This window comes from Marmota monax, unplaced genomic scaffold (genome assembly GCF_021218885.2).
Source record: "Marmota monax isolate L192 unplaced genomic scaffold, Marmota_monax_Labrador192_F-V1.1 WCK01_AAM20220418_F8-fsc00181, whole genome shotgun sequence".
In the NCBI taxonomy this organism is placed as follows: domain Eukaryota; kingdom Metazoa; phylum Chordata; class Mammalia; order Rodentia; family Sciuridae; genus Marmota; species Marmota monax.
In genome coordinates, this window is record NW_026694276.1 from 442,976 (window position 1) to 455,525 (window position 12,550).

The following is a 12,550-nucleotide window of genomic DNA, read 5'->3' on the forward strand; positions in this document are numbered from 1 at the left end:
TCCCTACATGTCTTGCATATCAACCCCTTGTCAGATAGTTTGCAAACATTTTCTCCCAGTCTACAGGTTATCTCTTAGCTCTGTTGATTGTTTCCTTTGGTGTGCAGAATCTTCTTACTTTGTTATAGTTCTATTTGCCTGTTTTTAAATTTTGTTGCCTATGTTTTAGGGTTTTATCCTCCCCAAAAGCATCATAGCCTATACCAATGTCTTGAAGTGTTTCCCCTATATTTTCTTTAGTAGTTGCATAGTCTACATTTAGGTGTTTGATCCATTTTGAATTGATTTTTGTATATGGTTTATTCCTCTGCATATGGATATCTAGTTTTTCCAACACCATTTATTGAAAAGATTGTCCTTTTTTCCAATCAACTCATTTACTGATGGAGATTTTCTGATCTTCATCTGTAGATGAATGGATAAATAATGATACATACACAATATGGCATTATTCACTCATAAAAGGATAATTAAATCCTATCATTTGCAGCAACATGGATGATGGTGCTGGGGACATTATGTGATGTGAAATAAGCCAAGCACAGGAAGGCAAGGATTGCGTCTTTTCAGTCATGTGTGGAAATTTTTAAAAGTTGATCTCATAGAAGAAAAGAGTAGAATAGTGACTATGGGAGGCAAAGGAGGGTTGGTGGAATAGAGACAAGTTGGATACTGGGTCCCAAAACACAGATAGGACAGAAAAGTTCTAGTGTTGTACAGCAGAATAGGGTGACTATAGTTTATGAGGACCTCTTTTATATTTTGCAAAGAATAGAATGGAGATGCTTGTGAGCTTCCAAAACAAAGTGTGGTAAGTGTTTAAGGAGACAGAAATGCTAAGTACCCTTATTTGATAATGTGTATACATGTATCTAATTATCACCCTATGCCCTGTAAATGTATATGATTATTATATGTTAACTAAAAGTAAGTTTTTAAAATGACAGTGTGGCAGCTGTGACACAGCACCATCTACAGAGGGTGGCCATCCCAGCCAGCCTTCTCCAAATACTCTCTCCCAACATTCTAGCATTCTCTTTCCTGGTCATTAGAAGGAATTTGACTGTCTGTGGATGAAAAGAAGCTTCTTTTGCAGGCCAACCCATGCCTGAGCGGAGTACACCTACTGTCCTTGACCTTAAATGGTATAAATTAAACCACATATGAATCCCATGTTTTGTATATTTTTTCCAGCAAAGAAATAGGAAAGCAATAAAGAAAGAAAGGTCTGGGAAAAACATATGTGTGTGTACAAACATATGTATACACATACATACACACTTAAGAGCAGAAGTCTTTATTCAAATACAGTTTTAAATGGAAGAGTGATAAATAAGACAGAACTGCTTAGGAAACACAGGGATGGGGCTCAGGGACTGCTTACCCTTCTTCATTTTTTGATGACTTCTTAGACACCTTTTGCACAACTCCAAGGATAGAAACTCACAACTACAGAAACTCACATGTCCTATCCTTATACAGATAAGGATAGAAACCACAGAATTCTGGGTTCTTTTGCTAGGGTTTGGGGTTTATTTCCAGTTATGGAGCCAAGGACATGGCTCATTTAGTCCCACGGTCCTCAGTGACTTCGGAGGAGCTCCCATGTTTCATTTTCATGTTCCTGTGGAAATAGAAAGCCAGTTCTAACCCAGCGTCATCCCTTCCCTATTTGAAAGGCTGGGAGTTGTGGCTTCCTGCAGAAGGAATAATGGGGAAATCTTTCTCCCAGATGATGGTGGTTTGCTGACCACAAAACCCCTGAGGCTTTGTGACCTGATACCAGGCTGTGGCCTTGTAGGAAGTACACCGTGAGGATCAGGGTTCATGGGGCCATTAAAGGATGTGATACACTACTGTTATGGTGTGTATATGAGGTGTAGCCCAAAAGCTCCTATTAATTCAGGAATATTCAAAGGTGAAGTGATTGGATTGTGAGAGCTTACCCTAATTAGTCCATCCTGGTTTGAATAATGGGGTCGTAACTGCGGGCAGAGCATAGCTGGAGGAGGGTCACTCAAGATGTGCCGTGAAAGGCTGGTTTTCCCTGCAGCCCCTTCCTCCTCTCTCTTTCTCTCCCCTTCTCTCTCCCCCTCTTTCCTTGCTGCTATGAGGGGAGCAGCTTCCTTCCTCCTCTGCATCCTTACCCCATGATGTGCTGCCTAGCAACCCTGAGCCCTGAGGAATGCAACTGCCCATCTATGAACTAGGACCTCTGAAACTGTGAGCCCCAAATAAGTGTTTCCTCCTCTGAGTTTTCCTTGTCAGATATTTCAGTCACAGCCATGCAAAAGCTGTCTAAAACAACTACACGTTTTCCTTCCAAGTGTCTCAAAAAGGTGATCCTAGAGGCAGTTTTGGTCTAATCAAAAGGACCTCCTTGTGTGTCCCTGAGCTGAGAGCCAGTAACGTTCGCTTTCACTCTAAGATAATCTCAACAGTACTCTCCCCCCCGTTTCCAAGAGGTACAAGAAGAGGATGTAAAGCCAGAGTATGTTTTCAGCAGTACCATAGGTGCTGCTTCCCAGCGAGGGTTTTGACTAACTTCCATGAAGGCTGAACATAATCTCTTTGTGTGATTCAAAAGAAGAGAGAAGTTTAGTTGAGGGATAATCCTGTCCTCCGCAGCAGGGGAACCTAACTTGCAGAAACCAGACGAGGGGGCAGACAGCCACCAACTGCAACGCTGACCTCGGCTTTTCTACTCTGAAGTCAGTTCAGCTCTCTGGAATTCAAGATCTAAGAACGAACTCCTGCCACCCACCTTCTGTCTTTCTGAAAACAATCAGCAGGAAGTGAGCACAGAGAGCCTGGCAGAAGCCCAGCAAGAGGAGATGGCACTCAGTAAACAAGAAGCCCTAACTTCCAATTGAGTTTGCCACTGTCGTGACAGGAGATGGTGCTGCCACGATCCATTTTCTCATCTGTCATTTCTTTATTTTCCCACTTCGAAGTCCTAGAGCGGAAAGGATTAGATGATACTTTTCCTCGGCCAAATTTACTCCAGAAAAAAAAGGGACTATAGCTCTACCTTCTTTATTTAAAATTAGATATTTTATAAATTTTTTTAAAAAGATTTTTTTTCTCTTTTTAAAATTTATTTTAGTTAGGTCTATATGACAGAAAATGCATTTTGATTTATTGTACACCATTGCAGCACAACTTTGCATTTCTCTGGTTGTACAAGATGTAGCGTCACACCCTAAGTGCAGTCTTGCATATATGTACCTGGGGTAATGATGCAAATTTATTTTTTAGAGAAGTTTTAGGTTCACAGCAAAATTGAACAGAAAGTACAGAGTTCCCACATATCCCCTTCTCCTACACACACACATAGCCTTCCCATTATCAAGATCCCACACCTGAGTGAGGCAATTGCTATGACCAGTGAACCTGCAGTCATATAAATTTATCAGCCAATGTTCAAGTAGGGTTTACCCTTATTATTGTATATTCTGTAGACTTGGAAAAAATGTATAATGACACATGTTCACCCTCATTATATCTTATAGAGTAGTTTCACTGCCCTAAAATTTCTCTGTGCTCTGCTTATTCATCCCTCTGCCCACTAACGCATGGTAAAGATTGTTTTATGGTCTCCACAGTTTTTCCTTTTCTAGAATGTCATATATTTGGACTCATAGAGTATGGAACCGTTTCAGCTTGACTGCTTTTGCTTAGTGATTTGTTTTTAAGGGTTTTTTCTGTGTTGTTTTTTTTTTCATGGCTTGGTAATTCATTTCTTTTTAGCTCTAAATAATATTCCATTGTCTGGATAACCACAGTTTATCCATTCACCTACTGAAGGACATCTTGTTTGCTTTCGAGATTTGACAACTATGAATAATGTATAAATATTTGTGTACATTTTTAATAGACATGTTTTTAGCTAACTTGGATAAATACCAAACAGCATGTTTGCTAAATAATATTGTAAAAGTGTGTTTGGTTTTGTGAGAAACTGCAAGACTACCTTTCAAAGTGGATGTACTCTCTTACATTCTCATCGGCAGTGAATTAGAATTCCTGTTGTTCTGCTTCCTCACCAGCATTTACTACTGTAGGTGTTTTGGATTCGGGCCATTCTAATGGGTACATAGTAGTCATCTTATTATTTTCAATTTTGAATCCCAAAAGTACTTTTATATTTGTAATTTTATACTAGTTAATTAATATTGGACTTCCTCCAAGATTGTGAGTTCAATGAAAACAAGGAATTCCTCTGTTCTTGCCTATCATTTTATAATTTATGTCCATCCAGCACAGTGTCTTGGACAGAGCAGCCTTCATATATTTGAGTGAATGGAGCACCTTACCAGTTCATTTTGAGTATAAACTTTTGTAAAAAAGAAAAATAAAGAAAAGAAAGCTAAGACTACTGAAGATGATGAAGCAGAGTCCGATCTGCTTAGACCATTCATCCAAATACTGTCGGAACTCAGCAGTGTCCACAGCCATCCTCAGAGGTATCCGGTCATTTGATATAGCTCTGCATCATCCTTTCTGCATCATCTGAGTGAACCGGATTTCTTTCTCAAACACTTCTTCAGAGCTTCATGGATGTCTCTATTCCTCAGGCTGTAGATGATGGGGTTGGACATAGGTGTCAGGATGGTGTAAAGCAGAGAGAACCCTTTGCGCAAGAGTTGGGAAGAGTTGGCTGAGGGTACGAGGTAAGTGGCAATCAGTGTCCCATAAAACACCATGACCACAATGATGTGGGAAGAGCAGGTAGAGAAGGCCTTCCTCCGGCCTATGCCCGATGGGATTCTTAGGATAGAGACAAGGATGCAGGAGTAGGAGGCTGTGATGAGGAGAAATGGGACCAGAGTCACTGCAGAAGAGGTGGCAAAGGCAACGGTCTCAGTCAGTGAGGCATCCATGCAGGAAAGATGGACCAGAGGGGTGAAGTCACAAAAGAAGTGATCAATTTCATTAGGTCCACAGAAGGTTAGTCTACACAGCAGGACCATGGTGATTGATGTGAGAAGGAAGCAGGAGAGCCAAGAACCAGCAGCCAACCTGATGCAGATGGGGCCAGTCATGAGGAGGGGGTAGCGGAGAGGTTGGCAGATGGCCAGGTAGCGGTCACAGGACATCACAGCAAGCAAGAGGCACTCGGTTGCAGCCAAAGATCCAAAGAAGTAGAACTGTGCCAGGCAGCCAGCCACAGAGATGGTCTTCTGTTCGGCTATGATAATCAGCAACATCTTGGGGACGATGTTGGAGGTGTACCAGATCTCCAGAAAGGACAAGTTCACCAGGAAGAAGTACATGGGGGTGTGGAGGGGGTGGTTGAACAAAACTAGAAGGACAATGAGGATGTTTCCAGAAATAGTTAAGATGTAGAAAACTAAAAACATCACAAAGAGGGAAATATTTAGGTGTAGGATGGAAGAGAATCCTCGAAGCACAAATTCTACTATCACTGTCTGGTTTTCCCAAGATGGGATCACCATACCTCGGCCTCCCTAGGAGCAAAACATGGAAGGTTCTTTCTTAGCTTACACAGAGAACATGGAAAAAGTATGAGACTCTGTGATGGTCCAGCATCCAGAAAGGGAGGAAGATCTAAATGGAGGTGAGACAGAGAGAAAGATGAGGAGCATATCCAGAGGGTTTGCCAACTCTCTAAGAGAGAATCTAGAGAGTCAAAGACCCAAGGCACAATTGACCTTTAGGGAAAATCAATGCTTGTCAAATCAATTTAATTTTCCTCTCCTTTAAGCCTCTTAATGGGTTGGGAGGGAAGTTTCTTACTTCTGTCTTGGTTTCCATGGCACTATCAAAAGAAAGTCCTGCTAGTGTGAGGCTTGAGACTCTCTTGATGCTAAGGTCAGTGTAGATACAGGTGTGACCCAGGGCAGAAATGCTTTCTCTCATCTTTCACTTGCTTCTTTTTTGTGGTGCTGGAGATTGAACCCAGGGCCACTCTACCACTGAGTTACATCGGCAACACCACTCCCTATTTTTTATTTTGAGACAGGGTCTTGCTAGGTTGCCCAGCCCCCTTGAACTTGTGATCCTCCTGCTGGGTCTCCTCAGAGGCTGGAATTACAAGCCTGGATCTCACAGTTTTAAACAGACAAAATCAGCCTCATTAAAAAGACTTTAAGGCTGCAGCAAGTGGGAAACAAAGATTCAGAACCAGGTGGCCTAAAGCAGTATTTGCACTCAACCATGATAGCCTTGGATTCTTTTTGAATGAGTTAAGAAAGACCAGTTCTCCTCTTCAGTCTCATCTTGGTGAATGCTCAGGGAAGATAAGAGAATTTGCCTCCAAAATACTGCTGTAGCCACAGGTAGGGTCTGTGGCTGATCCCACTTTATTATTCTTAACCTCCTAGGACTATATTGGCACCTCCTTATGGAGAGACAAGATGGCTGAGAGAAATAAGGTGAGATGAGAAAACCTAAATATAGGCACAAAAAGCCATGCATGAGTGTAACAAAGGAGTATTTACCATGAGTAGTCAGAGAGGCCTAAACAAATCCAGGGATTCTGCTTTATGAGTCAGACTTTGAACCCATTACTTTACCTTCTTTGAGGCAAAGCTTGTCATCTGTAAAATGGGATGCAGGTTTGGATAAGAACATACAAATGTGCCTAACATCTGCAAAAATTATATAAATGAAGAGTTTGGGATGTCACTGAGTATTCAGGGCTGTAGACATTACTTAATTTACCATGGAATGCCCTTACTTTGAAGGAAACATTAGTACCAAATATCAATATCCTTTGCCCATGGAATTGTGTGAGTATTTAAGCTGTCCCTGACATCTTTTATCACACTGACAGCATTTTGACAATACACTGATCCCATTTTAAAACTGATCCAGGCTGGGCATGCCTATGATCCCAGAGACTCAGGAGGCTGAGGGAGGAGGATTGAGAGTTCAAAGCCAGCCTCAGCAAATTAGCGAGGCTCTAAGCAACTTAACAAGAATTTGTCTCCAAATAAGAATATAAAAACAGGCTGGGAATATGGCACTGATCAAGTGTCCTAGGGACCATGCTGTGGAGTACTAGTTCCAGCTTTCTAAGTGATTTATAGAACTAGTCTAGAATTTGTCCTACTGGCAGTCCAGGTGCCCAGCGGATACCCAGCAACAGTGATTCCAACCCTGACTCATTGAGGGGTGCACGGAGAAGGTGCAAAGTGAAGACTTCTCTCTACTCCCTGAGAAGCACAAATAATGATCAGAGAACTCAGAGAGAGGGCTCCAGTTATGACAGTTCAGCCAGACGCTTCAATGCTGCTGCTGCTGCTGCTGCTGCTGTTAATAAAGATGCAATGATTACCCTTTCATAGTACTGTTCTAAGTTCCAAAAACACAGATCGTTATGTGGTGAGAACTCTTGTAATCCTCACTTTATAGATGCAGGCACACTTTACATGGAGGCACAGAGACCTTAAATGCTCATCAGCTAGAAAATAACAGAGATGAGATTTAGATTCACTGTGGATCTCATGCATCTCCTGGGGCCTGGCTGCAAAGACTAGTTTGCATCATCTCACAGAAGTGGGAAGAAAAAATTTCATCCCAATCTTATCTGCTACTTTTATATTCTTTACCGTCTTTTTTTTTCGGTATTGGGGTGCTTTACCACTGAGTCATATCCTATCCTATTTATTTATTTATCTATTTGTCTATTTATTTATTTGTTTGTTTGTTTTTTTGAGGCAGGGTCTTTCTAAGTTGCTGAGGCTGGCCTTGAATTTATAATCCTTCTGCCTCGGCTTCTCAAATTGCTGGGATTACAGGCGTGCAACACCATGTCCAGCTTCCTTCCTGACATTCTTTGAAATCAAGTTAATCTATCATGTTAGACATTATAAAAACTCTTTTGGGGAATGTGCACAGGGAATTGGTCCTTCCTCTTTACTAGGCAATTTCACTGCTGCTGAAGTCTTCGTCACCCCTTGGATGCAGCACAGAGAGCCACTACAGAGGAAGGAAAGTCAGGTACAAAGTAGGAGAGACTTGAATGGAAAGACAGTGAAGCCTAATGAAGAGCACCGTTTCTTAAGCTAAACAGGCTGGATTCAAATCCCTACTCAACCACAGAGAAGCCTGGGCAAGAGCAAGCTTGCCAACCTTTAAAGGAAGAGATACTGTGTTCTCTCTGGGTCTAGGTAGACATGGCTCTCACTGGCAACAGAGAGGTCCGTGATTCTGACCTCCCTGCCTCAGCAAACAGCCACTATCTTTCCCTATCTCTTTATAGATGTGAAGAAATCATAAAAGGGTATCATCGAAAAGCTAGAGGATGGCTTCTGCCAACCATCTCCTATGTTAACTGTGTTCACATAATGCTGCTTCACTCAAGAGCTGCAAACCCAGCAGATTACACAATATGTCTGTGAATCATGTTGGCCCAGGGTGTGGAGAACAGAGAAAGTGCTCAGGGTGTGGTGGTGCTTTTTCCTTCCTTTACTCTCCTCATTTTTCTCTCCCTCTCCTCTCTTCTTCTTCTCTTTCTCCTTCACTCCTTCCTTCCCTCCCAATTTTGCACAGTACAGTTAGTGCTGTCAACAGGTAGATAGGTTGTCTTGAGAAGGCAGCTGCTCCCCTTCGCTGGAGATGTTCAACAAGGACAGTGTGTGAAGATAATTAGAGGAGACCAACCAAAGCACTGTGGGATTATTTGGATGGATGATATTTAACATTCCTTCCAAACCTGAATTTTTTTTTTCCTAATTGGGAAGCATTTCCTTCCCCCAGAACTCACACAATGAAAACAAGTTTGTAGGAAAGAGAAGGAGTTGAACACAAAGCAAGGTAAAAGCATACATACTCGGTTAACTATCACAGGTGTGTTTCTTTTACCACCACCACAACAACAAATCAGAAGAGGTTGTGGGGTGGTTTGGGAGCCATCTGAATGGGATTCATTCTCTGAACCGAATTAAGGCTCAAAGAACAACTAATCAACTCAGTCACCATCCAGATCATGAGGACAGCGGCTGATCAATTTAGAGAAATGATTGTTTAAACAAATAAACAAGCATTTTGATTCTACCACTAAACTGGCAGTTAATTTAGTATATTAGGGAATCGTACCCCACCCTCTTCTGCAAGAAACAGTCTCAGAATAGGAAAAACAGAAGTGAATACCAGCAGAATAGGCTAGTGTTGCCTACCCGTGCCTTGAAGGGATCCACCCCTATTTCGGAGAACTTAGCCACAAAAGAAAGCTACAGCATGTCTCCCTCCCTGGATTCACAGAACTGGGCTAGACATCTGAAATCTTGCAAAAAATACACCTACCTGCTCACTTGACCAAAATGAAGTATGGATCACCTCTCTCTGTATTAACCTCGGAGGCCATTTCTCAATCTCCTTCCTCTATGTAAATTTGAGTCCCTCTGTGGGCAAGGCCACCACCTCCCCTGATACTGGTGCTCATGGGCATTTCCCAAATGACTCTGCTGGGAAATTGCTGTTTATCATGCAAATTATACGAAGCCAAGGTAAATTCGCCTTAGAGGACTCTCTATTTTCCCTTGCTTTCTGTAAGGTTTCTACTTTGATGATGATATGACCTTGATAAGAAGCTTTACTTGAAAATGCATGATTATGTTATGGGTTTTATGTGTGTGTGTGGCACTGGGGATTGAACCCTGGGAAACTCTACCACGGAGCTATACCCACAGCCCTTTTATTGTTATTTTGAGACAGGTTCTCTCCCAGTTTGGCCTTGAACATGCCAGCCATCTGCCTCAGCCTTCGGAGTAGCTGGGATTACAAGTGTGTATTATTGTTCCCAGAATGATAATGTTATATTTTAGTGGAATAGATCAAATTAATATTTTGAGGAAAGTATTCAATTTGTTCCTGACTTCTGGAAGAAAAATCACTGTGTATTTCCTCACTGGGGTAGGTCTGGTAGGGAACTGAAACAATTATCTATAGTAGTAAATGTTTATTGTCAAAACCATCAATTAGGATTCTCAATAACTTGTGTCCTCCTGTGTTCTCATTGATTAAAAATAGTAACTGAGGCTAATCCTATTCTAGGAAATGTAAGTTTGTAAGAACTTCATGTAATTAATTCAAGTTTTTATTTACTCACAGTCTTTAACACATAAGAGAGACATTTGTTCAAAGTAAGACGTTAGTTCTCCAAAAAGTGTTACAGATGAAACTATGATAAACTAATCAACCAATGGAACCTGCCTCATTTGTTTTTTAGACCTGAAGTATTTATTTCTCTATCACATAGTACCCAGACTTCATGCAATCTTGTCCTTATTGATACCCATTTATGAAATATCCATACATGCCATACATAGAACTCTTCGCAAATCTTCACAGCCATCTGACATATTGCCCATTTGACAAATGAGAAGCCCAGCCTCTGATATGAAGTGACTTATTCATTTTCCCAGGCAGAAGAATTTGAGGCAGCTGGGATTGACTGAAAAACCACATGACAACAGAACTTGACTGTTGAGTAGCTTGTCTGTACTCACCTTCGACCTCAGCAGGCACTGAGCTCAATTACAGGAATGAGCAAATACGTGAACCAATGCGTAACTTCAAATCAATGCATGAATCCCACCGTCGGGAACATCCACAAGAATGGAGTCCTAACTAGAATGAGATATACTCCATGCTTGTAGAATTACATATAAAATGGATTCTACTGTCATGTATAACCAAACAGAACCAATTTTAAAAAGAATAAGTACAGAATAAATATCGAACAGAAAAAGAAACCAATGTTCTTTCCACTTTAGCAAACATCTTCCTTCAACCACCACAATGGTTCCGTTACTGTGTCAAGTTAAAGGAGGGGCCCTGGAACCTGAATTGAGGCTGAAAAATTGCAGAAGTGGTTAGTGATGCTAGATTTTTAAAAAATGGAACGTTGTACTTTTTTTTTCAATAAATCAAAGACCACTGATAAAAAATAGCAACTATTATTTTAATTATACACAATCATTTTGGAGAAGCTTTCTTCAGTACTTATTTCATTTAGTTATTTTGCAGAAAGTCTATTTTGCAATTTCGAAGAGATCATTTTCTACTCTTCAAAAGAAAAGGAATTTATTTGGGGGAAATCAAGCCACTAATACAGATTTATTCAGTAATACAAACCTCAAATATATTCTATAGCTGATACAGGTTCAAGAAAATGCTTCAGATTCTCAACCCATATAGCACAGGACAAGAAGCAATTAGAATTCTGATATTTTGACTTCAAAGAAGATTTATATTGTAATTTCTATATGCTGTAACTCCAAACATTCTGAAAGGAAAATAAAGAGGCTAAATAAAACATTTTTTTTAAACTGGGGATTGAACACAGGGTGTTTTACCATTGAGTCACATCTAGAATGTATTACTTTTAGATATGCAAATAATAAAAAACTTTCATTGTACAAAATTTAAGATATATATATATATATATATATATAAAAATCACACCAACTACAAGTTGACAGACCATGAATCCTCAGTGCTCATGGTTGCTTAGTTAGCCTGGCCCCTCAAAGTTAACACCAAAGACTTCATCAGGGATTCAACTAAGATTGACTTTAATTCACAATAACGTGGGGAGCTAGGGAAAAATAGAGGTAACTTTGGATTAGGCAGAGGGGATTGAAAGGAGGGGAGGAGGTCTGAGGGTAGAAAGAATAGTACAATGAATCAGACATTATTACCCTATGTGCATATACGATTCCACAACTGGTATGATTATACATCACGTACAACAAAAGAATGAGAAGTCATACTCCATTTTTTGTATGATGTGTCAAAATGCATTCTACTGTCATGTATAACTAATTAGAACAAATTTTATATCTTGAGGTAATTTTAGATTCACCTACAGTTGAAAAAAAAAGGTAATACAGAGAGATTCTGGTATCCTTTCCCCAGCTTCTTCCTAATGAACATATCTTGAAAAATTGATAGCACAACATCACAACTCTGATGTTGTCATTGATGCAATCCAAATAAAAATTATTTACATCACCACAAAAATCCCTGCTTCCTTTTAAGCCATTCCACATCTCTCTCACCTCCATCCTTCTTAAATTCCTAGCAACCACTAGCCTGTTTTAAAATACTATAATTTTCCCCATTTCTAGAATTTCAAAATTGTCACATATATGGAATTGTACAAGTACCTAATCTTTATTATTATTATTATTATTATTATTATTATTATTATTTGTTCTAATTAGTTATACATGACAGAAGAATGATTTTGGCTAATTATACACAAATGAAGTACAACTTATCATTTCTCTGGTTGTATAGAATCACACCATTCATGCAATCATACATGTACATAGGGTACATCTTTCCCACCCCAATACCCCTCCCCCTCCCCTCACTACCCTCTGCTAAATCCAAATTTCCTCCATTCTTCCCTCCACCCCTCCCCATTATGCATCAGCATTCGCATATCAGAAAAAACATTTGGCCTTTGGGTTTTGGGGATTGGCTTATTTTTCTTAGCATGATATTCTCCAACTCCATCCATTTACCTGAAAACAAAATGCCATAATTTCATTCTTCTTTAAGGCTGAGTAGT

General features: G+C 40.2%; 1 protein-coding gene across 1 annotated transcript; it reads right to left on the reverse strand.

Annotated features, from left to right (window-relative positions):
* Window positions 1–3,668: 3,668 nt before the first annotated feature.
* On the reverse strand, window positions 3,669–5,611 carry LOC124108734 (olfactory receptor 11A1-like). The gene has a single exon (XM_046467279.2). It carries the CDS (start codon window positions 5,457–5,459, stop codon window positions 4,509–4,511), a length of 951 nt encoding a protein of 316 aa, XP_046323235.1. The 5' UTR covers window positions 5,460–5,611; the 3' UTR covers window positions 3,669–4,508.
* Window positions 5,612–12,550: the final 6,939 nt, after the last annotated feature.

Coding starts and splice junctions, on each gene's coding strand:
- LOC124108734 (XM_046467279.2), bottom strand. CDS start 5,459: ATGGTGATCCCATCTTGGGAAAACCAGACAGTGATAGTAGAATTTGTG.